Raw genomic sequence first — 27192 nt, 5'->3', positions numbered from 1 at the left:
ATGCTCATATGGGGTTCACTTAAGAACATGTAGCTAGTCTATGGCCATACCACCCTGAACAGGCCCTATCTCCTCTGATCTTGGAAGAATATACAGCTTTTGTAGTTAAAAGGTCTTTTAAAACCACTTAGCTCCTGAATGGTTCTATGCAGGCCCTATAAAACTGCTGTTTGCATTTGAAACAATTACACAAATGACACCTTTCAGAATTGTAGTGTCTTTGTCTTTGTCTCTCCCCTCCTGTTGCTGTCGTCTATGCACAATCTCCAGCCTTCAGACAGTGATGCTGTTTCTTTCCCATAATTTCCAGCTGTGCTCTGGTGAAATTCATTGAAATGTTCTGTTTTAATATTTGGTTTCTGGGGAGAGCCAACTTCCTGCCACTAGGCCACCATAGGTGTGCCCCAGAAGTCCTCTATTGTCAGTATTGGCATGAGGTAAAACAAATTCACTTTGAAAAGTGAATCCACAATGGATGGAATAGTTGTCTCTGGTTAAACTTGTAGTCACATGGAACAAGCCAAATGTTTAATCAATCTTTGTCCACTTGGTCCATTAAAGGTCAACTTTAACCTGGTGAACTGACTACATTATAAAACAAATTCAGATCTGTCACATCAACTAGATTGCCAGTTTGTCTTGTTAATGCATAATGTTGAAGACATAGACACAAATTAAGTAAAATTTTTGTCACATATTTTCAGCATAAGAGATCATGTATTATAGTTAATCTACATGAAAGAGAAATCGGTCACAATGGGGAGAATTCTGTTTATTACTTTCTGAACTTAACTATCTTTTCCTGCTTACAGAACAATTCTGTGAATGCTGCACCATGAACTATCAGCAGATATTATGTCCTTTCTAAACAGCACCAGCCTAACTCCAGATTCCTTCATATTAAATGGCATCCCTGGGCTGGAAGAAGTACATATGTGGCTTTCATTTCCCTTGGGAACCATGTACTGTATTGCCCTTACAGGAAATGTTGGCCTCATGTACCTCATCTATTCAGAAGAGGCCTTACACAGACCTATGTACATCTTCCTAGCCCTTCTTTCCTTCACAGATGTGCTCATGTGCACCAGCACACTTCCCAACACTCTCTGCATATTGTGGTTCAACCTGAAGGAGATTGATTTTAATGCCTGCCTGACCCAGATGTTTTTTGTGCACACCTTCACAGGGATGGAGTCTGGGGTGCTCATGCTCATGGCCCTGGACCGCTATGTGGCCATCTGCTACCCTCTGCGCTATGCCACCATCCTCACCAACCCTGTCATCGCCAAGGCTGGGCTCATTACTTTCACAAGAGGTGTCATCCTTGTGATTCCTTTTGCGTTCCTCACCAAACGCCTGCCATTTTGCAGGACCAATGTAATTCCCCACACCTACTGTGACCACATGTCTGTGGCCAAGATATCCTGTGGCAATATTAAGATCAACAGAGTCTATGGTTTGTTGGTCGCCCTGCTGATTGGTGGCTTTGATATGTTGTGCGTTGCAATCTCTTACACCATGATTCTTAGAACAGTGGTGAGCCTGTCATCAGCAGATGCTCGACAGAAAGCCTTTGGCACCTGCACTGCCCATATCTGTGCCATAGTCATCACTTATGTCCCAGCCTTCTTTACTTTCTTTACACATCGCTTTGGGGAACACACCATCCCTCCACACGTCCACATTATTATGGCAAATCTCTATCTCCTCATGCCTCCCACAATGAACCCTCTTGTGTATGGTGCAAAAACCAAGCAGATCCGAGACAGTGTCATTAGGTTCTTGTTTAAGTGGAAGGACAATCCTCATGGCATTTAAATGGAGTTGCCTGAGACGTCAAGAGTTCTTTTTACCTAAACTGAGAACTCGAGTTTATTCTTATTTCCCAAGTTTTTTTAAAAAATAATTTTATTGAGGATAAAATAGTTTACGGGCCATTGCTGACACATGGGACAACTTCTCATCTCTCTGTGATAGGTGTCAGTGCACCACTCCTGCCAGCTGTGGTTCACCAAAAAACTTGCAGATGTTACAGCATACTCACAATTTAGAAACATTCGACCCATCAATATCAAAATGAATAAATAAATGTGCTCTATGAAACTATAATGATGAGAAGAAGACAATGTAATACATACTATATAAGGGAGCTTGCATTAGGTCTCCAAATAAATAAAACTAATTCGAGGTACTAGAAGTGAACATAATGTGCATAATTACAGTCCAACTAATGTCAAGACAGCGTCAGAGACAGCTAATGTGCTATCAGTGATTTAGTTCTCGACCTGCATGGTAAGCAGAATGTCTGCCACCACTGGGTCCCTGTATATGCTTTCCTTACTATCATTCTATGTTTTCTTCTATTTTTTAAATATTTATTTATTTATTTTTCCCTTTTGTTGCCCTTGTTGTTTTATTGTTGTAGTTATTATTGATGTCGTCGTTGTTGGATAGGACAGAGAGAAATGGAGAGAGGAGGGGAAGACAGAAGGGGAGAGAAAGATAGACACCTGCAGACCTGCTTCACCGCCTGTGAAGCGACTCCCCTGCAGGTGGGGAGCTGGGGGCTCACACCGGGATCCTTAAGCAGGTCTTTGTGCTTTGCGCCACGTGCTTAGCTTAACCCGCTGTGCTACTACTCAACACCCGTGTTTTGTTTTCTGTTTTATTAATTTTTGATATTTACATCTCCATATATTCCTATTTCTGAAACTCAGGTGGATCGTTTCCATAGTGATTTTTCCACATTCTTCATTTTAACCTTCTATGATTTCCTGCACTCTATTTTCTTTGGTGGTTGCCTTTTATTATTTTTTTAAGATGTATTCAGAATTTGATATATGTGGGGAGCCACATGTGCCCTCAAGGTTGCTACTGGCATGGCCACAGAGTCTCTGTTCACAGAAGACCTTGCTTAAAAGATAATTTCCTGCTTTTCTACTCCTTAGAGTCTTTGTTCACAGCTGGCCTTGCTCAAGAGATAAGTTTCTGTCTCCCAACTCCACTTCCCCATGAATCACCCAGGACCTTCCAGATAATGCTGATCACCATGGCAACACACCACTTCAATCAACAGTCCCCAGCTGCTAACTCCCCCCTTGCCCTGGCCTTAAAAGCAGCACCTTTGGTGCTAATAAACAGACTTGATCCGAATCTTGACTTGTCTCATTTCTTTCGCGTGTCTTGTCCCCTTCCCTCTCCCCTCTTGTCCTTGTCCTCACTCCCTCTCCTAGGTTTACCCACGTTGAAGGTCACGGGACTGGACAGATATATGTAAGAAAGAGGATGAGAGAGGGAAGGGAAAGTGAAGATCAGAGAAGGGGAGGACAAACCATAGCACTACTTCACAAAAGGCATGCGTAGCATCTGCTAAGAATTCCAGACACGCAACCTTGTGCTCTGCCAGGGGAGCTGGTTCCCACCCATAAGCAACACTTATTTTCAAGTCCTTTGTTTGCATTAATTGCAGCTTAATGGCTTAGTGGCTAGATCCCTTTTTCCAGTAGATGGCACCCTGACTTTACTTTCTGCCACTGTTAAGTCTGTGCCTAAGGATGATTGATTCAAGCCAGTATTCTAGGAATGGTGGCTGCAGTATTTGTGCTTGAGTGGGGCGGGTGTGAGCTTTTTAAATTATCGGCTCCAGGTTTATCACTGGGGCTCAGTGCTGGCACTATGAATCCACTGCTACTGGCAGCCATTTCTCCCCCCCCCCATTTTATTGGACAAGACAGAGTGAAACTGAGAGTGAGAGGTTTGTGGGAGATAGAGATAAGAGACAGAGAGATCTGCAGCCCTATTTCACCACTTGTGAAGCATCCCTGCTGCAGATGGGGAGCTGGGACTCGAACCTGGGTCTTTGCACGGTTCCTTCTGCATTGTACTATGTGCCCTTAACTGGGTGTGCCACCACCCTGCCCTCCCCCTGCTGTATAGCCTTCTCTCAAGAAAGAAGATGGGATTTGAAGTGATGTCTTTCTTTCCAACCCTCATATCTCCTCTCTTGTGCTTTTAGCCCCTCTCCTCATCTCTTTGTTTTTCTCTTCTTATCCCCCTCTATTTCTCCAGACTTTTAAGTTTATCTTTTACTTGATCGCCATTACTGGTATGGCTGCTTCCTTCCTCATACCCTCATACCCTCATCCTATAGCAAAGAATTGTAAACATGTTCATGTATGTTTTATTGTTTTCTATTTACATTTTTCCACAGTACAGGGGGGTGAACTGAGGAAACTGCTCATACACATTACAGCTGAGTTGTTTCCTTGGTCCAACTCTCTCTCTGTGTGTAAAATACATCTATTGATCTTTCTTTCCTTTCCTTTTATACATTTATTTTTTTCTTTACTGGGGGGGTTAATGGTTTACAGTCAACAGTAAAATACAGTAGTTTGTACACGTGTAACATTTCTCAGTTTTCCATATAACAGTTCAACTCCATCCATGGCCCCCTCTGCCATCATGTTCCAGGACCTGAACCCTTCTCCCCACCCGAGTCTTTTACTTTGGGGCAATACACCTCTATTGATTTATCTATCAACTATGTAATGTACTATCATCTAACTACCAAAAGAGAGGAACATAGAGGGTAGAAGAGAAAAAAATTCACGGAACTCCCTTCCACGAATTCCCCTAGTTTGGGTCCAGTGTACTCCAATGTGGTGCTGGGAATTATACTCCAGTCTCACAGGTGATAAGATATATACTATACCCAGATCTATAATGAAATTTAAACTTTAATTATGTAAGTCTCATTCAGACCTACTATTGATAGGCTTTATATTCCTCTTCTATAAAATAATGAGCCTCATAATTGCCACATATTTTTGAAGTAAAGGTTCAGTGAAACATCACATATAAAACATTGTAACATCTGGTAAAATAAATGATTTTTTTTAGCACTGTAGTAAAATTAGTCTCTTGATCTGTTTACTAATGTTTTGCTATGTTTAAGTCAGATTACCCAAGGAGCAAAATTATCAAAATAAAAAACTTAACACTAAGAGATAGCAACTTTACTGATTATAAATTTATATTTATATCACATCAAAATATTTTATATCATTTACATTTTTTATTATCTTTATTTATGAGATACAGTCAGAAATTGAGAGGGAAGGGGGAGATAGAGAGAGAGAAAGGCAGAGAGACACCTGCAGCCCTGCTTCACCACTCACAAAGCTTATTCCCTGCAGGTGGGGACCAGGGGCTCAAACCCAGGTCCTTGAGCATTGTAACATGTCCACTCAACCAGGTTCACCACCACCCATCCCCTTTTTATATAATTTTTAAAAGCTGAAATTTTGCTTTCCTAACATATTTAAATTATAATGTAAAAATATATGGTTTATAACAGAGTTCACAATCATTTGATGGTACAGCATGATATATATATGATATTTTCAGATAAGAATACAACTTTTATGAGTGTTAATAATATCTTTACCTTCTTATAAATTGTAGCCATATTCTGACTATATTCTATTACTTTTCTAAAATTATTTTTGTTGCCACAAGGACTATCGTTAGGGCTTGGTGCCTGCACAAGGGATCTTCGTGGTCGACCCCCCTTTTTTTTTATTAGATAGTACAGAGAGAAACTGAGAGAGGTGAGGAGATAGACAGGAAGAGAGACACTCGCAGAGTTGCTTCACTGATAGTGATAGCTCCCCCTGCTGGTGGGGACATGCATGGTAAAGTGTGTACTTAACCAGATGAACCACAGCCTGGCCCCATATCCTATTACCTAAGACTCTTCTTGGATTATCCCTTTTCTCCTTCATTTAAATCAGTCTTGCTATCTGTGAACACCATATTTATCAATTTACTTATATTTCCTTTTAGGTTCTCCTTTCATCATTGTCCCTGATTACTCAGCTCTTTTTCCCCATTTGGTCAAATTCTGACATTGTCTTTCTAAAGTATTAAATAAAGCCTTCTTAAAAAAAAAAAAAAAAAAAGGACTTCCCACAATAGCTATCCTACATGATCCCCTGTGTTTTTCAAAATTTCTCTAGATATCAACTTCAAATTGTACTTCCTAGATTATGACAGACTCCAACCGTTCAGTAATATTTACTCCCAAACAGAAATCATCTCGATTACACAGCTATCAGAATACTAGAAATAAATGAGCAGATAAAGATTTTTCTAAAGTTCTTTAAAACCTACAAATTTGGGCTAAAAAGTTAACGAGATGTCTGTAATTCAGGGCTGACATTTAGGGACAATATATTTCTATTTCTGGTAACACATGCAAAAATACATCACGACTTTTTCCCATCAACCCAATATATGTCTTCCTTACTTTTCTGGATCGTCTCAAAGATATCTAATCTTCATTAATCTTTCTCTCTACTTCAAGCACGGTACCTATACCAAAGTGCACTAAGCATTTACCTAACACTGGATATCCCAACAATTCTATTTTGTGCTTCTGTACCATAAAAGTCTATCTCATAACACCTGACTACAGTCAAAAGATGGTCAACATTGTTGTGAGACTCTTTATCTACAATCAATTATACACGTCAGATTCAAAATTTTAGTAGTGTTTAATAAATTTTAGAGCTGAGTATTAACCAAATGGTTATTAAAATTTGAATCGATTGCCCTTCTAACATGTTTGTTATCTGCTAAATACAAAAGTACACTTTGTAAATTTATCTCACACTCAAAATTTCTTTCTCTCTCCAAAACAATTTGGTCACTCCTTCACGGATTTGCTTGGTCTTCACTCCATAAACTATGGGATTCAAGGTGGGAGGCAGCAACAGGTAGAGGTTGGCTATGAAAATGTGGACATGGTGAGGTATGGTGTGTGCCCCAAAGTGGTGAGTGAAGAAATTGAAAAAGGCTGGGACATAGGTGATGACAATAGCACATATGTGTGACGTACAGGTGCTGAAGGCTTTGTGGCGAGCTTCTGTAGAAGATAAATTTATGACAGCATGAATAATCATGATGTAAGATGTGGAGATACGTAACATATCAAATCCCCCAATCAAAATGGCAGCTATGAGACCATAGATGGCGTTAATCCTGATGTTACCACAAGATAATTTGGCCACAGACATATGGTCACAGTAGGTGTGATGGATGAGGTTGCCTCTGCAGTAAGGAAGACGCTTGATCAGGAAAACGAATGGGATCATAAGTAACACACTTCGACTGAAGGTGGCAAGGCCAACCTTGGCGATGACAGCATTGGTGAGGATGGTGGAATAGCGTAAAGGGTAGCAGATGGCCACGTAGCGATCTAGAGCCATCAGCATGAGCACCCCTGACTCCATACCTGTCAGCATGTGGATGAAAAACATTTGCACAAGGCAGGCATTGAAATCAATTACTTTAAGACTGAACCAAAAGATACATAACATGTTGGGGACGAATGACGTGCATCCACTAACATCTGTAATGGATAGTAAAGCGAGGAAATAGTACATAGGCCTGTGCAGGGTCTCCTCATGACTGATTAGGTAGATAAGTCCACAGTTACCCACTACAGCAATGATGTACATGAAGCAGAATGGCTAGGAGATCCAAACATGTGCAGCTTCCAGCCCAGGAATCCCATTGAGGATGAAATACCTTGGCATCAGGCTGGAGCTGTTGGCTGTGTGCATGACGGTCAATTGCAAGACATGTTATTTTTTGTGCCAATAAAGACGTTCTGTAAAAGAAGAGATTGATACAATTATTTTCAGTCAGAGACAGAAGATAAGTAGTTTGCATAATGGAAATAATAATTATGATGGGAATCATTGACTACACCCAGATTGTGTAGTTTGATGACACTGGTTGGTCTTGAGTCTGGTATAGCGTCAGAAGGATGTAAATACAGCAACAATGAGATATGCCCACTGGTTCAATTCAGTTTTATCACAGGTATTTGGGGGGTGTATGTGTGAGCAGGCTTTCTCCACAATATATGACAAGTATTTATCTCCACAAGTATATATCTAAAGAAAATCTGGATTTTTCCAAGTCAGAATAAGCAAGAACAGAAGATCTTGAGAGACCCTCAATTTATTAATAACTGTTGCAACATACTAAGCATGGCTACATGCGCTCAAATTTTATTTTTAATAATTTCTTGTTGTTAGATCTGACACATCTTGGTATTTTCATTTAGTCTATCATATTCCTAGGCTTTAAATAATTGTTGGAGATTCTATTTTCCCAAATCTATAGGTAGAAAAATCATGGTATAGGAAGTTGGGTGGTAGCACAGGTAGTTAAGCGCACATGGCGCAAAGAACAAGGCGTAAGGATCCCAATTCGAGCCCCCGGCTTCCCACCTGCAGGGGAGTCGCTTCGGGGGTGGTGAAGTAGGTCTGCAGGTGTCTATCTTTCTCTCCCCCTCTCTGTCTTCCCTTCCTCTCTCCATTTCTCTCTGACCTATCCAACAACAACTACAACAACAAAATAAGGGCAACAAAAGGGAATAAATAAATAAATATAAAAATATTTTTAAAAAAATCATGGCATATAACCTCTATAGGAGTATAACTTTAGGTCTTCATTTTGTGTATTATCTTTAGCCTCCATAAGTCATGAAAATTAAGCTGGGAAATATGGAATATTAATTTGTTAATTTGCCTTCTTGCTTTTTTTTTTTCCAGAAGATGTTTACTTATCTTTTTTATTCGGAGAAATAATTCTATCATGGTAGTTTTTTTTATTAAAATCTGAAGATGACAGGACTTTTTATCCATTCATCTGTTTTGGGGCATACGGGCTATTTCCAAATTTTGTCTATTGTAAACAGTGTTGCAATGAACATAGGGGTGTGTATATCTATTTATATTCGTATATTTTGTGTTCCTCTAATAGATACTGGGTGGAGGAATTGCTGTGGCAAAAAGTAGATTTTTTTTGTTTTATTTATTGTTTTCTATCAAGTCTATAGCAATTTATTTTATATTCTTAAAATTCTGTACAAGAGTCCCCTTTCCTCTACATCTTCGCCACCATTTTTTTTTTTTTTTTTTGCTTCCAGGGTTATTGCTGGAGCTTGGTGTCTGAACTACAAATCCACTGCTCCTGGAGGCTGTTTTTTCCCTTTTGTTGCCCTTGTTATTTATTGTTGTTGCTATTATTGTTGTTTTTATTGCTGTCATTCTTGTTAGATAGGACAGAGAGAAATGGAGAGAGGAGGGGAAGAGAGGGGGGAGAGAAAGATAGACACCTGCAGACGTGCTTTACCGCCTGTGAAGGGACCCCCCTGCATGTGGGGAGCTGGGGGTTGAACTAAGATCCTTCCACTCGTCTTTGCGCTTTGCCATGTGTGCTCAACCTGCTGCACTACTGCCCGGCACCCTCAAATCTTTTTCTTATTAGTGTTAGGTGATATGTTAGTGTTGTCTTGGTTTGCATTTCCCTGATGGAAGTGGTGACGAACACTTTCTTCATGTGTTTATTTGTGACCTGTAAGTCCTCTTATTGAAAGTGCTGGTCCTGATCTACTCTTTATTTTTTATGCAGTAATTTATCTTGTTGTAGTTTTTTTTATTTTTCTTTTATTTGACAGGGCAGACAGAAATTGAGAAAGAAGGGCAGATAGAGAGTGAGAAAGTCAGACACCTATAGACCTGCTTCACCGCTCATGAAGCATTCTCCCCTCCCTGCAGGTGGGAAATGGGGGCTTAAACCCAGATCTTTATGTTGATATGTGCCCTTAACCAAGTACTCATTTTGTTGTAATTTAATTTGACGAGTTATCTGTATGTTTTGGCTATTCGCCCTTTATCAGATGTGTGCTTTATGAATATTTTCTTTCATTGGTAGCACTTTTATTTTGGTGGTAGCTTCCTTTGCTGTGCAGAAACTTTTAAATTTGATTTAATTGCATTTGTTCATGTTTGCTTTGGCTTCCTTTGCTGTTGGAGCTGAACTTCCAAATGAATCTTTGCCAGTAATTATCAGGGAGAAATTGAGGTATATGTATACTATAGAATGCTATTCAGTTTTTTAAAAAGATGAATTCCTACCTTTTGCTCCAACATGGATGGAACTGGAAGGAATCATACTTGTTTCATACTAACTAAAAACAAGTCAGAATGAGAAGGGTGCGCATGGGATGATCTCATTTGTGTGGGAGAGTTAAGAGACACAACAGAGAAACAGACAAGATGAAACATACATAAACCCTTGATCTGCAGCTTTGGGCTTTATATCGGGGTGGGGGGGGAGGAGTCTAGTAAAAAGGTGGGAAGGGAGGAGATGGGACTTTGGTGTTGGATGAGATACATAAACATAAAATCATACTTGTAAAACATTTCTTCAATAATTTTTTTAAAAAAAATCTAAGTGACCCTCAGCTGATGAATAAATATCAAGGAGAAATGAAGATATGTGTGAATACACAAGTCAGTGCTATTCAACTACTAAAGATGAAATCTTGACAGTCACAACATAGAATAAGAATTCTATGCTAAGTAAAACAAACAAACAAAAAACCCTTTGGTTTTTTTACCTCAGAACTTTTCACCAGACATTAAAACACAAGAAAATGCAATGCATAATATTGGCATATTGTTGGTATTATACGTTATCTTGATGTTTAAAATAGATATAAATAAAAATACATGTGGACTCTCAGTGGTACACACTAGAAGCCTAGTTTTCAATACAAAAGTGAAAATCAGTAACTAAAGAGAGAACACATAATTGCCTTACTTTAGCCTCCAGCATCCTTACATCTTACTCTGAGAAAGTCACAGTCTTTTAAAAAATATATTTTACTGTGGCCAGGTGGTGGCACAACTAGTTAAGCGCACACAATGCAGTGCTCAAGGACCCGGGTTCAAGCCCCTGGTCTCCACCTGCAGGGGGAAAGCTTCACAAGTGGTAAAGTAGGGCTACAGGTGTCTCTCTGTCTCTCTCCATCTCTATCTTCCCTCCCCCTCAATTTCTCTCTATCTAATAAAAATAAATAAAAAATATATTTTACTTATTGTCTAGAAACAGAGAGAAATTATTCAACTACTGTCAGATTCAAATTTCTCTTAATTTAGTGGCAAATTTTTGGTGCATAGGGTATGTATTTTTCTCACCTGAGGTCAGGTGTTTTAAAATCTCCATTCATGATTGATATTGCTTGAAAATCAAGCAATTTGTTGCTTAGGAAGCTTATATAAGAGCACCATATGGATTCTCGTGGGATTTTCCATTTAGAAAACAGAATCTGTTTGGATCACACTGAATAGATGTCCCATAGGTCTTGATAGGTGGAGAGGGAGATTTATCTTTGATGCAGCTAGATCCATATTTAGAATGCACTTCCACAGGGAGAAAAATGCCTTGATTACCCTCAAATTTAGCATTATTTTCTGATGGTGCATGTGAACAATGCTGGGCACCCGCTGAAGTATATATTAGAATCCTATTGCTTCAATTCTAGAAATTTTTAATATTTATTTATTTTCCCTTTTGTTGCCCTTCATCATTGTAGTAGTTGTTATTGTTGTTGTTGTTGGTAGATAGGACAGAGAGAAATGGAGAGAGGAGGGGAAGACAGAGAGGGGCAGAGAAAGACAGACACCTGCAGACCTGCTTCACCGCTTGTGAAATGACTCCCCTGTAGGTGGGGATCCTTACTCTGGTCCTTGTGCTTTGCGCCACGTGCACTTAACCCGCTGCACTACCGCCTGACTCCCTGCTTCAAGTCTCACTTTTGCATATTTAACCTACATTGCATGTATGAATCTAAAACTGTTTCATCAGTAATGACTATAGTTTTTGGATTTTTAAAATTTTAAACACTTTCATTTTTTAAGATTACCTTTACTTATTTATTGGATAGAGACAGCTAGAGGTTGAGATGGAAGGGGGTAAGAGAGAGGGAGAGAAACAAACAAGACACCTATAGAACTGCTTCACCACTCACAAAGCTTTCTCCCTGTGGAAGTGAACCCAGGCTTGAACCCCCGCCCTTACACATTGTAACATAAGCGCTCAGTCAGGTGTGCCACCACCCGGCCCCTTTGGATTATTTTGTGGTGTTGGAAATTCATTAAAATATAATTCATTAAATAAGGTCTTGGTTTATATTCACTTGAAATATTAAACTGTTCAAAGTATTGTTATCTATCTCACTAGAAATACTGGGATCTTTTTCCTTATTATATATTCATTATTTAATAGAAGAAAGAGAGAAATTGAGAGGAATGGGGGAAATAGAGAGAAAGAGAGACACCTGCAACACTGCTTCACCAATTGAAAGACCTTGTTATCCAACAGTATTTGTGTGTGTGTGTGTTTTACATTTGTTCTATGGCCATTCATGGTTAGTGTATATTTCAGTGACTTTCTCCATTTTATGTACCTAGTCAAACTTATTGACAACTTCAAGGTAGCCTATAAAAATATGATTTAAAAAATAAAGTGCAGGTAGGGGGCTGGGAGACAGCTCATTTTTTAAAGTGCACACTTTCCCAAACAAGGACCCAGGCTTGAGAGCCCACAACCACAGGGGAGAGCCATAAAAAAGGAGAAACTTTGTAAGTGTGGTGGGGTTTCTCCCTTTTGTTCTTTCACCATCTATCTGGAATAAAGAAGAAAAAAAAAAAAAGAAGGCCCCGGGAGATAACATAATGATTATGCAAAATTATTTTCATTCCTGAAATTCTGAGGCTTTGGGTTTGATTCCTAGTACCACTGTAAATCAGAACTGAGCAGTGCTCTGGTCTCTATCTCTTCCTCTCTACCTCTCCCTCTGTACCTCTCTTGTTAAGAGTTTCCCTTTCTGTTATTCTTTCTCAGCTTCTGTTGATGAGTGGGATCATCCCATATTCATCTTTATCTTTCTGACTTAGCTCACTTAACATAATTCCTTCTAGCTCCATTCAAGATGGGTCAGAGAAGGTGGGTTCATTGCTTTTAATAGCTGCGTAGTATTCCTTTGTGTATATTGTTAAAATTCGGCGGCTCCAGCTGGCCGGGCTAGCTTCACGGGCGGGTAACAGAGACAACCAGAGACATACGGCTGGGCAGGGAAGCTGTATTTCTTTATTCAGGAACAACGATTCATAAACTAAAACAAACTAATCACCAAACAGAACTCTGCTGTCTCTTTGCGGCGGCGCAAGCACTCTCTCTCACTCTGGAACTCTCTCCAAACTCTATAACTCTGGCGGGGGTTCCTTGGGGCGGGGCCAAGCGGGCCCGTGAAATTAGCAGGACTGATCCAATTCTCTTGGCGGGGGAGAACTACCCAATGTAAAGCATACAACAATTCCCCCTTTTCTTTTTAACTAAATGACTACAGTATCAAGGGTGTGGGGTAAACAGAAACATATATCATACAGGCATTTTTAAAAAAGAAACTGGCACAAACATGGAGAAACATGTAAGCAAGTAACAAGAACCAGTGTGCTGCCAAGGGAAGGCCTGAGGGGGCCTTATCTTGTCTCTGTGGGCAAAACTTTATCAGCTTAAAAAAAAACATTTCTTGCCTCTGGGGGGCGTACTTTCCTCGATGGGCATTTGCATGGGGGTGGGGAACGGCCTAGAGTCCCAAAGGCAGCTGGCTGCAATTTACTTACTATGAAACAAAACTTGTTATTAGCATATTTCTAATAGAGAAGGAATTTGAGACTTTTACATATCAACAACGTCTTTTAACCTTTTGTTACACCCATTCAAGATGGAGTCAGGAAAGGAAACCTCAGGCATGAGAATAATTAGCATAGCCATTGTTCAGATCTACCATTTCTAATAGAGAAGGTAATCAAGAGTTTTACACATCAACAAGTCTATTTAACCTTTTGTTTAGACCAACTTAGTTGAAATATATTGCTTGTTAACTAATTTTTACCTCAGACTTTAAATGTAAGTTAATTTTATCTTTATGAGAATTATGTTGAAAACCTTTTTCATTTAACTTTGACTAGTAAGAATTTAGCCTTAAAGTTACTGTTTACCAAACTTTAAACATACACATAAACATGGTCATTAATACACAAGGAGAGAAACCTTTGTTACGAAGACATGTCATTTTAAACACGAATTTAGATATGTACTGTCTTAGTTGTTGGGGAGGGATTCACCATCCGGAGGTGGCTTCCCGTGCAGCTTCACTTCTAGGAATTGCAGGTTGCAATCTCTGTACAAATCTCTGCGTACTCCAGCTTGTCTGCCTTCAGACCGGACCGGCAGCTGGAGATCTCGTGTGCCCAGTTTTGGCAGGGAGCCTGGGGGTCCGGGAGGTCCGGGATCGTTCCAGAATTCATAGCAAGAGGGCAGGCGGGCCAGTTTTGTAGAAGGCGTGGGCCTAGGTGCCCAGGGGTGGCGGCCATGATAGGCCGCTGCAGCCCTGCCCCATGGCCCTGCCATGTCTGCTGCCCTGCTTGCAGTGGCCGAGCAGCGTGGAGGGATCACGCGTCCAGTGCCCTGCGCCATGCGGTGGAGAGCCGGCTCCTGTGGGCTGGCCTGTGTGCTGGCATCGGGCTCCTGCGTGGTGGAATCGGGCTCTAGCGTGTTGGCATCGGGCTCCAGCGTGCTGGCATCGGGCTCCTGCGTGCTGGCATCAGGCTCCAGGGTGCTGGCATCGGGTTCCTACGTGCTGGCGTCAGCCTCCTGCGTGCTGGCGTCGGGCTCTTGGGGCTCTTGTGTGCAGGCGTCGGCCTCCTGCGGGCTGCGGGCGCGGTGCGCGGGGTTGTCTGGGCGCAGCCGGCTGGCTGGCTGTTTAACCAGGTGGAAACGGCAGCTCCGTGCCTCGCCTCCCGCCTGCTGGCTCTTCCCGCTGGCTGTTCTGAGTTTGCCTGAGCGAGTGGAAACCAGAGTGGTCCAGAGATAAATGTTCCAGAAACAGCAAAACAGTCTCGTGAAGAAAGAGCAGAGGCCTTTGGAGATCTCTTCACAAGCAGAAGAGAAGGCCATAGTGCATAGGTAGCCAAATTGTTTTCACTTATCTGAGAGATGCGCAGGTCAGGTCCACGTGGGCGCCATTTGTTGTTAAAATTCAGCGGCTCCAGCTGGCCGGGCTAGCTTCACGGGCGGGTAACAACCAGAGACATACGGCTGGGCAGGGAAGCTGTATTTCTTTATTCAGGAACAACGATTCATAAACTAAGACAAACTAATCACCAAACAGAACTCTGCTGTCTCTTTGCGGCGGCACAAGCACTCTCTCTCACTCTGGAACTCTGAAACCCTCTCTTACTCTCCAACTCTGGAACTCTCTCCAACTCTGTCACTCTGCAACTCTCCAACTCTCGAACCCTGGAACTCTGGCGGGGTTCCTTCGGGGTGGGGCCAAGCAGGCCCGCAAAACTAACTGGACTGATCCAATTCTCTTGGCGGGGGAGAACTACCCAATGTAAAGCATACAACAGTATATATACCACAGGTTTCTTAACCACTTATCTGTTATTGGGCACCTGGGTTGCTTCCAGGTTTTAGCTATTACGAATTGTGCTACTATGAACATAGGAGTACATGTATCTTTTTGGTTGGGTGTTATGAAGTCCTTGGGGTATATCCCCAGGAGAGGAATTACTGGGTTATATGGAAGGTCTATGTCTAGCCTTTGGAGAGTTTTTTAGACTGCTCTCCACAGATATTGGACCAATTTACATTCCCACCACCAGTACAGAAGGGTTCCTCTGTCCCCACAACCTCTCCAGCATTTGTTGCTGCTGTCCTTTTTGATGTATGCCATCCTCACAGGAGTGAGGTGGAATCTTAGTGTTGTCTTTATTTGCATTTCTTTTACAATGAGCGACCTGGAGCTATTTTTCATGTTTCTTAGCCTTTTGGATCTCCTCTGTAGTGAATGTTTTGTTCATATCCTCTGCCCATTTTTGGATGGGGTCATTTACTTTTTTGTTGCTGAGTTTGCTGAGCTCTTTGTATATTTTGGCTATTAGTCTCTTGTCTGATGTATGGCATGTGAAGATCTCCCATTCTATGGGGGGTCTCTTTGTTTGTTTAATAGTTTCTTTGGCTGTGCAGAAGCTTTTCAATTTGATGTAGTCCCACTGGTTTGTTTCTGCTTTAGTCTTCCTTGCAATTGGGTTTGTTTCATCAAAGATGTCCTTGAGGTTTAGGTGGGAAAGTGTTCCACCAATGTTTTCCTCTAAGTATTTGATAGTTTCTGGTCTAACATCCATGTCCTTAATCCATTTGGAGTTGATTTTTGTTTCTGGTGAGATTAGGTGGTTCCGTTTAATTCTTCTGCTTGTTTCAACTCAGTTTTTCCAGCACCATTTATTGAATAGAGCCTCCTTCTTCCATTTAATACTTTGGGCCCCCTTATCAAAGATTAGATGTCCACCATGTAGTGTTTTTTTTTTTCATCATTGCATAGCTGTGTTTCTACATTGTAGCATTCTTTTAAAAAATTAATTAATTAATTAATTCCCTTTTGTTGCCTTTGTTGTTTTATTGTTGCAGTTATTATTGCCATTGTTGATGTTGTTCATTGTTGGATAGGACAGAGAGAAATGGAAAGAGGAGGGGAAGACAGAGAGGGGGAGAGAAAGATAGACATCTACAGACCTGCTTCACCGCCTGTGAAGCGACTCCCCTGCAGGTGGGAGCCGGGGGCTGGAACCGGCATCCTTACTCCAGTCCTTGCGCTTCACGCCACCTGCACTTAACCTGCTGTGCTACCACCCGACTCCCGTAGCACAAATTATTATCTTCACAGGACTGAAGGCAGGTTTGCCCTCTCTAGTGGACCTCACTATATCCAGTCAACAGAGATGGAGCCAAGATGTCCCTATCACTCCTTCCATTAAACATTGCACAAAAAGATACAAGGATATACTAGCCAAGACAATAAAACAAGGAAAAATGGAAAAGGGTAAACAAAATATTTCACATCACAATGAGCTCGTATATATCTGGAGGATCCTAAATACTCTGTAGGAAAATTGTTAAATTTGACAAGCAAATTTATCAGACACTATAGACACAAAGGGACATACAAAGTTTAATTGTTGGAATAGTGCTATTATTTTTTTTTCCCTCCAGAAGTATCTATTGGTACCAGTTTAATGCATGACTTTGTGCTGAATTTGGGGGTGGGAGGACCAGAAAGCAAGTCTGTCTCTCAGAAAGATTCTATTCTAAATTTCCAAATGATTTCACACATCATTTATTCTCTGTTGTGTCTGTAAACAGTATGCTCCCAGGATTCCTCAACTAAAGATTAAAGTAATTCCTAAGACATTTGCCAACAGCCAAATCTGGGTCCTTGGCCCTAGAGATACCTAATTCCTAGGTGCCCTGTTTACTTAGATTATAAACATATTTATAGGAAATCAGTTGTCCTCTGAGACTGTAGTAGAAACCAATAGTAACAATTACATTTTCCAAAATCCCTAGCTTCAGAAAAATCACACACACGCACACGCACACAGTGTACACTGAGAGAAAGAGCTCTAAAGAGAGATAAATGTCCCTTCCTCTCCCTGCCCCATGGCCTCCCTATACTCTCAGTAAAGATCCTGTATTTCTTGGGCAGAGCAGCAGCACATACAGACATGAATGTGATTTGACTCCTGAACTCGATTTCAGTTTCTTGAAGAATATCCGTAACTTTCAGGGTAAACAGATATTTGAACTGAGGGAGCCTTCTGCTTCTTAAAGGAGAGAGTGAAAAGTTATGCTAGTCTAGAGGGAGGAACAATAAGAATGCCCTTTTAGAAGGCTATTTTCCTAACTTGTGAGAGGTCACAATTTGTCCTACTATAAGATTCTTTCTACATACTTGGGCACTTCATTTTCACAGTGGAGAGAATAGTCACATTTCCATGGCTAATATAACTGTGGTGGGGAGCATTCCATAGGGAAGTATTCAGTATAATAGACATGGAAGTTGGCCACGGCACTTCAAAGAGAAGACCACACTGTGGTAAGGCAGTGACCCTTATTTCATCATTTTCTGCTTTTATTTTATTTTATTTATTTTTGTCTATTTTTCCTTTCAAGGAATTGTCTCAATTGCACATCACAGTTAATATTTCATCCATATCACAGTTAAAATATTTAAAAGACTCTCTTAGATGTGTTTATTTATGTATAATGTATTTATATATGAAATGTTGATGTCGAATACCTTCACAGGAATACAGTCCTCTATGTCTTTTTAAATGTCATTTCTCTCTAATACCTTTTTATTTTATTTATTTATTTATTTATTTTTATTTTACTTTATATATATTTTTTGCTTTACTGGAGGATTAATGATTTTACAGTCAAGAGTAAAATACAGTAGTTTATACATGTGTAACATTTCTCAATTTTCCACATAACAATTTAACCCCCTTTGCCATCATGTTCCAGGACTTGAACTCTCCCCCTCTCCCCACCCACCCAGAGTCTTTTTTTTAAAAAACATTATATTATTTACTTATTTTAATTTTTAGAGTTTATTTTTTAGTGATTTAATAATTATTGACAAGATTGTGGTTTAAGAGGGGTACAATTCCATATAATTCCCATCACCAGACTTCCATATCCCGTCCCCTCTGCTGGAAGTTTCCCTATTCTTTGTCTCTCTGGGAGTATGGACCAAAGATCTTTATGGGAGGTCTGGCTTCTGTAATTGCTTCTCTGCTAGACATGGATGTTGGCAGGTTGATCCATCCCCCCACTCCACCCCCCGAGTCTTTTACTTTAGTTCACTACAACAATCTAATACCTTTTAAATATTTCTTACAGTTTTTCTTTGTTTTTATCATCCTTCTTATCATATATAATTCCTTGAGTTTACTTAACTCGGTTTTTTTTTCCTGAAATTACTCTGTTCATTTAGTATTCTTTTACAGGGTTCTACCAGTTTTTTAAATTTTTTATTACTGCTTTAATAATGATTGACAAGATTTGGGATAAGAGGGGTACAATTCATACAATTCCCACCACCAGAGTTCTATGTCCCACTCTGGAAGTTTCCCTATTCTTTATCCCTCTGGGAGTATGGTCCAAAGATATTTATGAGGAGCAAAAGATGGAAGGTCTGGCAGTTGTAATTGCTTCTCTACTGGACATGGGTATTGGTAGATTGATCCATACCTCCAGCCTGTTTCTATCTTTCCCTAGTAGGGCAGTGCTCTGGAGAGGTGAGGTTCCAGGACACATTGGTGAGGTTGTCTGCCCAGGGAAATCAGATTGGCATCATGGTGGCATCTGCAACTTAGTGACTGGAAAACATTAAGATATAAAGCAGAACAAATTGTTTAATAATCAGGAACCTAAAGGTAAGAATATAACAGATGATATTTGGGGTCTTAATGTTGGAAGAAGCTAGGAAGTCTATTTTAGGTATATTCCAAGGGCACATAACTTTACTAATTTTTGCCTGAGCCTGATAGCTAACAGGGGAGCTAAAGGTATTGTCTGGGGAGATGATGTCAGAGTTGGGAATAGGACTAGAAAGCTGGATCAAGGAACAGAGTAGCTCTCAAATATGGAAAAGTATATAAATACTGTTAACTGTTAACTCCACTGCTCTGACCTTGGGCCCATGTCTATTCAAATTTAGCACAGAAGCCTGTGTAACCTCTGCATCTCTGAGCTCACATTCCATGGTTACGGCTAAGAACGTTCTAGGCCGCACTCATTTCAGGACCCGTCTTCCTTGAGTATCAGATTATGTTGACCCAGCCTCCCTTTAGAGAGTGGGGAAGTTTCTACCATTGTTCCACATTGAGGGCAAGGTCCTGTAGAAGCCCCTAAGTGGGTATATGATGCTGTTCCTGATGGAGATGACCTAAGGATCCCTGGCTCCCCACCTGCAGGGGAATCGCTTCACAGGCGGTGAAGCAGGTCTGCAGGTGTCTGTCTTTCTCTCCCCCTCTCTGTCTTCCCCTCCCCTCTCCATTTCTCCCTGTCCTATCCAACAACAATAACAACAATAATAATAACCACAACAACGATAAACAACAAGGACAACAAAAGGGAAAAAAAGATTTAAAAAAAAAGAAAAAGAAAAAAAAGACTAGGGAGCTGGTGCAGTGACACACCTGTTTGAACACACATGTTACAGTGCACAAGGACCCAGGTTCAAGCACCTGGTCCCCACCTGTAGGGGGAAAGCTTTGGAAATGGTGAAGCAGTGTTGTAGGTCTCTCTCTTTCTCCCTCCCTATTTCCCCTACCCTCTCAATTACTGGCTATCTCTATCCAGTAAGTAAATAAAGATAATTTTAAAAAAAGACTGTGAAAAATATGCTGGTTATCCAGGGAGTTTATGGTGGTGCAGGGGACTGAATCTGGGATTTTGGAGCCTCAGGCACAAGAGTCTCTTTGTATAACCATTATGCTATCTACTCTCACCCCCCTCTTTAAAATTTTTTTTATTATCTTTATTTATTTATTAGATCTCTATCTCAGACAGCCAGAAACTGAGAGGAAAGGGGGTGATACAGAGGGAGAGGAAGAGAGAGATACCTGCAGCCCTGCTTCACCACTCGTGATGATTTCCCCCTGCAGGTGGGGATCAAGGTCCTGAACCCAGATACTTGAGCATTGTAACATGTGCGCTCAAACAGGTGCACCACAACCTGGCCCCTCTCTCTCCCTCTCTATCCCCCTTCTCTCTCAGTTTCTATCTGTCCTTCTGATAAAGTAAATAAAATAAAATAAGTCTCTTGACAGAAGGGATCATTGATAGGAAATCATTTTCTGCATTTGAACTTCCTGTAAATTGAAGGGGTATATAATTTTTCATCAGGATTTCTATTATGTATGACAAATTAACTTTGAAAGGTGAGCCCACAATGTTAACATTTCAGGATAGAATAGACATCTCTGATTAAGATGATGGTCATATGGAATACAACAAATATTTAATCAATCTTTGTCCATTTGGTCAGTAAATGGACAACTACGTGGGGAGAAGTTGCTACATCTTAAAACAAATCCAGGTATATCACCCCAACTAGATGGTGTCAGACTGTCTTCTTCATGCCTAATGTCAAAGAAAGACATAGCATAAATTAGTTGTCACAATTTTTCCAGAGGAGATGTGACAATGTGTTATGGGTAATCCTACTATTAGTTTCTTTTTGAACTTATTGTCTTTTCCTGCTTTCAGGACAATTCTGTGAATGCTGCACCATGAACTATCAGTAGATATTATGTCCTTTCTAAATAGCACCAGTCTATCTCCGGCTTCCTTCATACTAAATGGCATCCCTGGGCTGGAAGAAGTACACTTGTGGCTATCTCTGCCTTTCTGTACCATGTACAGTATCGCCCTTTCAGGAAACATTGGCCTCATATACCTCATCTGTTATGAAGAAGCCCTACACAGACCTATGTACATCTTCCTAGCCCTTCTTTCCTTCACAGATGTGTTCCTGTGCACCAGCACACTTCCTAAAGCCCTCTGCATAATGTGGTTTAACCTTAAGGAGATCGAATACAATGCCTGCCTGACCCAAATGTTCTTTGCATATGCCTTCACAGGGATGGAGTCTGGGGTGCTCATGCTCATGGCCCTGGACCGCTATGTGGCCATCTGCTACCCTCTGCACTATGCCACCATCCTCACCAACCCTGTCATCGCCAAGATTGGGCTCATTACTTTCCTAAGAGGTGTCATCTTTGTTATTCCTTTTGCTTTTCTCACCAAACGCCTGTCATTTTGCAGGACCAATGTAATTCCCCACACTTACTGTGACCACATGTCTATGGCCAAGATATCCTGTGGCAATATTAAGATCAACAGAGTCTATGGTTTGTTGGTCGCCCTGCTGATTGGTGGCTTTGATATGTTGTGCGTTGCAATCTCTTACACCATGATTCTTAGAACAGTGGTGAGCCTGTCATCAGCAGACGCTCGACAGAAAGCCTTTGGCACTTGCACTGCCCATATCTGTGCCATCACTATCACTTACGTCCTCGCCTTCTTTAATTTCTTTACACATCGCTTTGGGGAACACACCATCCCTCCACACATCCACATTATTATGGCAAATCTTTATATTCTTATGCCTCCCACAATGAACCCTATTGTATATGGCATAAAAACCAAGCAGATCCGAGATAGTGTCATTAGGTTCTTATTTAAGGGGAAGGACATATCGCATAACATTTAAATTGAATTATCTGAGACGTCAGAGTTCCTGTAGCCAGATTGGATACTAGGAGAGCTTTTCATATGGCTTGCATAATTCTGCCTCTTTTGAAAGGTTACTGATAAGCTCTTGTAGGCAAATCTCAGTTTTTCTGAGATCCTAAGTTCTTCAAATCTTTTTTAAAAAAAATTTCTTTACTGAGGAATTAATGCTTTACCTTCAATAGTAAACACAATAGTTTGTACATGCATAACATTTCTCAGTTTTCCATATAACAACAAAACTCCCACTAGGTCCTCTGTCATCCTTCTTGGATCTGTATTCTCCCCCCACACACACACACACACCCCAGAGTCTTTTACTTTGGTGGAGTCTCCCAATTCCAGTTCAGGTTCTACTTGTGTTTGCTCTTCTGATCTTGTTTTTACTTCTGCCTGAGAGTGAGAGAATCCCATATTCATCCTCTGTTTCTGACTTATTTCACTCAACATGAATTTTTCAAGGTCCATCCAAGATCAGCTGAAAACGGTGAAGTCACCATTTTTAATAGCTGAGTAGTATTCCATTGTGTATATATACCACAACTTGCTCAGCCACTCATCTGTTGTTGGGCACCTGGGTTGCTTCCAGGTTTTGGCTATTGCAAATTGTGCTGCTAAGAACATATGTGTACACAGATATTTTTGGATGGGTGTGTTGGGTTCCTTAGGATATATCCCCAGGAGAGGAATTGCAGGATATAGGGTGGATCCATTTCTAGCCTTCTGAGAGTTCTCCAGACTGCTCTCCACAGAGGTTGGACCAATTGACATTCCCACCAGCAGTGCAGGAGGGTTCCTTTGACCCCACACCCTCTCCAGCATTTGCTGCTGTTACCTTTTCTGATGTATGACATTCTCACAGGAGTGAAGTGGTATCTCGTTGTTGTCTTTATTTGCATTTCTCTGACAATCAGAGACTTGGAGCATTTTTTCATGTGTTTCTCAGCCTTTTGGATCTCTTCAGTGGTGAATATTCTGTCCATGTCCTCTCCCCATTTTTGGATGGGGTTATTTGTTTTCTTGTTGTTGAGTTTGGCAAGCTCTTTATATATTTTGGTTATTAAACTCTTGTCTAAATTAGGTAACTAAAGGGTTCACAGGTGTGGAAACTGACAGTTGTTTCAATAGTATTTTAATCCCTGAGTTGGACCTGAGTCAGAGCTCAGTGGCTTAAAAGCCTTTTTTGTTCTTTTACTTCCCTGTAGGCGATGGGATCCTGAGGGCTTTTCAACTATAAGTAGGCTTCTTAGCTTATCAGTGACTCCTGACCAAGAGATAAAGCAGGGTGGGGCAGAGATAGTCCAATGGTTCTTCTTCTAGCGTTTGCCCTTCTTCTGTAGCCAGTCAACAGTGTCAGGTTGAGCCTGATGTAAAGTTTCGAGACCTCCTTTGAATCTGGAGAGGTGGCAGTCGTTGACTATGTGGGTCATAGTCTGTCTGTAGCCGCAGGGGCAGTTCGGGTCATCTCTGGCTCCCCAGCGATGGAACATAGCGGCACACCGGCCATGGCCTGTTCGATAGCGATTGAGGAGGGCCCAATCATAACGTGCTAGGTCAAAGCCGGGTTGACGCTTGCAGGGGTCTGTGATGAGGTGTTTGTTCTTGACCTCAGCTGACTGCCAACTCTGTTTCCAAGAGTCTGGAACAGAGAAGTTCAGTGTAGGCGTAGGGGACCAGATTGGGTGACGAGACGTCAAGCGTTGGACAGGGTGGGCGAAGATATCCGCGTATATTGGCAGGTCCGGTCGAGCGTAGACGTGGGAAATGAACTTAGATGATGCCTCATCCCGATGAATATCTGGCGGGGCGATGTTGCTAAGAACTGGAAGCCATGGAACCGGGGTGGAACGGATGGTTCCAGAAATTATCCTCATGGAGGAATATAATTTGGAATCGACCAAGTGGACATGGGGGCTACGGAACCATACTGGGGCACAGTATTCTGCAGTGGAATAGCATAATGCCAGAGATGATGATCGTAGTGTGGAAGCGCTCGCGCCCCATGAGGAGCTGGCCAGTCTTGCAATGATGTGATTCCTCGCGCCCACCTTTGCTGCAGTTTTTATGAGATGTTCGTGAAATGACAGAGTGCGATCGAGAGTAACGCCAAGATAGACTGGCTGGGCTTCATGCCGGATTCTTGTATCGCCAAGCTGCACATTAAGCTCACGCGAGGCCGAGGCATGGTGTAGATGGAAAACAGATGGAAAACAGTCCAATGGTTATGCAAAGAGACTCTCACAGTCCCACCGCTAGGCAACCTAGGTATATATCTTCTTCTGAGTTTCCTTGTTAGTTCTCTGTCCCCTGGTGTCAGCACAGGGCCTCCCCCCTGCTGCTGCAGCTTTTGAGGGCAGTAGCAATGGAGACTCACAGTTGCATTTGGTGAGTCTTAGGGAAGTCCTCTCCTTTCTTCAGCCTTCTTTTTGTTGGTGAAACAGACTGGAGATGATGCCTAAACTGGTAAACTGTCAGACTGTTACCAGCCACTTTACTAGGCTCCTCTCTCTGTCCACAAGCCACACATGTTTGCACTCAACGGTGAGTCTGTGGGTTCCTGAAGTCATTCTAGTCCTGTTTTGTGTGGTCTCAGGTGGTCTTCTTTGGTATTCCTAGTTGACCCAGGAGAGGAGAGGAGAGAAACACAGCTACTGCTGCTCTGTAGCCCCGCCTCCGGAAGTTCCTCAAATCTTCAACCACAAGGGTATTTCCCATCATAGGCATTTCAGCTTCATAGTTGGTTCTTTTTTGAGTGAGAATATGCACCATTTTGTGTCATGCTGCTCGGATCACTAATACTGGGGTTGATCTTTTTAAGAATAAGCCATGTTAATTACTGGCTAGTATACTTATTTGTCTTGGCATTCTCTGGTTTAGAAGTCCTAGAGTTTATTCATATTTCCCAAGCTTTTTTAAAAATAATTTTATTAGGGGATAATGGTTTATAAATATTATTTTTTATTTCTTTATTGGGGGATTTATGGTTTACAGTCAACAGTAAAATGCAGTAGTTTGTAATTGCATAACATTTCCACATAATAATACAACCCCCACTAGTTCCTCTTCTGCCATCATGTTCATATTACAGATATTGTTAAGACATGGGTACAGCTTCTTAGCTCCCTGTGGTAGGTGTCTGTGCACCACTACAGCCACTAAGTTAAATTATCTCCTGCTTCACCCCTCATGTCTGTCAGGTATATGCACACTAGTGCATATATGTGCTCACTGGAGAAGTTGTGGAAGATGTATGTTACTATAACTCATTTATTTATTTATTTACCAGAGCACTTCTCAGCTCTGGTTTATAATGGCGCAGGGATAGAGCCTGGGACTTTGGAGTCTCAGGCATGAGAGTCTCTTTGTATAACCATTATGCTATCTATCCCAATCCTGCATACTCTTAATATAGAAAGTTCTGTTGATCAATATCAAAATGAATGAATCAATTAATCAATATAGTCTATTAAAATATGCAAAGTACTATATATTGTGTGAATGAACTCATTGAAAGTTTTTAATTAGAACAAACTAATTCAAGATGCTAAAAATGAGGATAAATATAGATAATGAATGTCCAGCTAGTCACTGGACAGAGTTGGAGATGTGTTAAGAAGGTGCGTCAATTATTTAGCTCTTTTTATTTTTAAAGATTTAATTTATTTATCAACGAGAGAGAAAGGAGGAGGCAACAATAAGAGAAATAGACTTCACTTTGGAATTTTGTTTTATTTATGTATTTATTTATTTTTACCAGAGCAATGATTAGCTCTGGCTTATGGTGGTGCAGGAGATTGAACCTAAGACTTTGGAGACTCAGGCATGAGAGTCTTTTTTGCATAACCATTGTGCTATCTACCCCTGCCAGACAACACTTTGGCACATGTGCTGTCAGGGAGTGTGTTCAGGACCTCATGCTTGAAAATCCAATGCTTGTGAAACCTCCAAGTCTACAGTTATTATTTCTTGACCTGAATGGAAAGCAGAGGGAGTGTCCAGTTAATGCTAGTTTGTGAAGTTGTGCACTGATGATGTCTGACCTTTTTGAATGGATGTTACACTTCAATATTTATTTGAAATAACATCCTGATTGTGTTCTCTGATCTCTCTCAGCTGTCAAACATTTCTTTCCTTGCCCATTAGGCTACTTGTCTACAATTTATGAAGCATATACATTTTATTTCAGGAGTGTATTTCACTAAGTGTAAATAATATGTTCATTTGTACAATTTAATAAAACAATAAAGACAGGACAATCACAAAAAAAATGATAACCAAAGCTTCTGTCTTCAAATGTCCTCCATTTGAAGACGGTCCCTTAAGAACATTGTTGTAATCAACATTTTATCAATAAAGTGATAAAAAAAAATCCAGGCCATCATTTAAACAGAAAAGATATGATCACCTCAACTGGAGAGTGTTGCCTGTTTGTGTGTGATCCCCACATGCAGACATATTAAACACATTGCCTGTGCTTAATTTCCTTATTTTTAAAAATTTATGTCTAATTTATTTATTTATTATTGGATAGAGACAGAGAGAAATTGAGCGAGAAGGGGTAGATAAAAAGGGAGAGAAACGGGTAGTCTGGGCGGTAGTGCAGTGGGTTAAGCGCACGTAGCATGAAGTGTAAGGACCGGCATAAAGATCCCGGTTCAAGCCCCCGGCTCCCTACCTGCTTCACAGGTCTGCAGGTGTCTACCTTTCTGTCCTCCTCTCTCTCTTCTTCTCTCTTGATTTCTTTCTGTCCTAGCCAACAACAACGACATCAATAACAACAACAATATATTAAAAAGAAAAAAAAGCAAGGGCAACAAAAGGGGAAAAAATAACTTCCAAGAGCAGTGGATTCATGGTGCAGGCACTAAACCCCGGCAATAACTCTGGAAGGCAAAAAAAAAAGGGGGGGGGAGAGACAGAGAGAGACCCCTGCAGCTCTGCTTCACTGCTCATAAAGCTTCCCCAGTGAAGGTGGGGACCCGGGGCTTGAACCTGGGTCCTTGCACATCTGTAATGTGTTTGCTTAACCAGGTGCACCACCACCTGGCCCCTTCCCTTGACTTTTGCTTTGAAGTGAAGATGATAGTCAATATGGTGGCACTGTAAGATCTATCACAAGTT

General features: G+C 41.0%; 2 protein-coding genes and 1 pseudogene across 2 annotated transcripts; 2 read left to right on the top strand and 1 right to left on the bottom strand.

The window, feature by feature from the left end:
- Positions 1 to 745: 745 nt before the first annotated feature.
- On the top strand, positions 746 to 1941 carry LOC103122899 (olfactory receptor 52N1-like). The gene has a single exon (XM_007533515.2). The coding sequence runs from the start codon at positions 826 to 828 to the stop codon at positions 1816 to 1818; it is 993 nt and encodes a 330-aa protein (XP_007533577.2). The 5' UTR covers positions 746 to 825; the 3' UTR covers positions 1819 to 1941.
- A 4721-nt stretch (positions 1942 to 6662) lies between these two features.
- Positions 6663 to 7625, bottom strand: LOC103122826 (olfactory receptor 52N2-like; annotated as a pseudogene).
- A 13463-nt stretch (positions 7626 to 21088) lies between these two features.
- On the top strand, positions 21089 to 22051 carry LOC103122898 (olfactory receptor 52N1-like). Its single transcript, XM_007533514.1, has one exon. The coding sequence runs from the start codon at positions 21089 to 21091 to the stop codon at positions 22049 to 22051; it is 963 nt and encodes a 320-aa protein (XP_007533576.1).
- The last annotated feature ends 5141 nt before the right edge of the window (positions 22052 to 27192 follow it).

This window comes from Erinaceus europaeus, chromosome 17 (genome assembly GCF_950295315.1).
Source record: "Erinaceus europaeus chromosome 17, mEriEur2.1, whole genome shotgun sequence".
In the NCBI taxonomy this organism is placed as follows: Eukaryota; Metazoa; Chordata; class Mammalia; order Eulipotyphla; family Erinaceidae; genus Erinaceus; species Erinaceus europaeus.
This window is presented reverse-complemented; position numbering and strand designations above follow the sequence as displayed.

Coding starts and splice junctions, on each gene's coding strand:
- LOC103122899 (XM_007533515.2), top strand. CDS start 826: ATGCTGCACCATGAACTATCAGCAGATATTATGTCCTTTCTAAACAGC.
- LOC103122898 (XM_007533514.1), top strand. CDS start 21,089: ATGTCCTTTCTAAATAGCACCAGTCTATCTCCGGCTTCCTTCATACTA.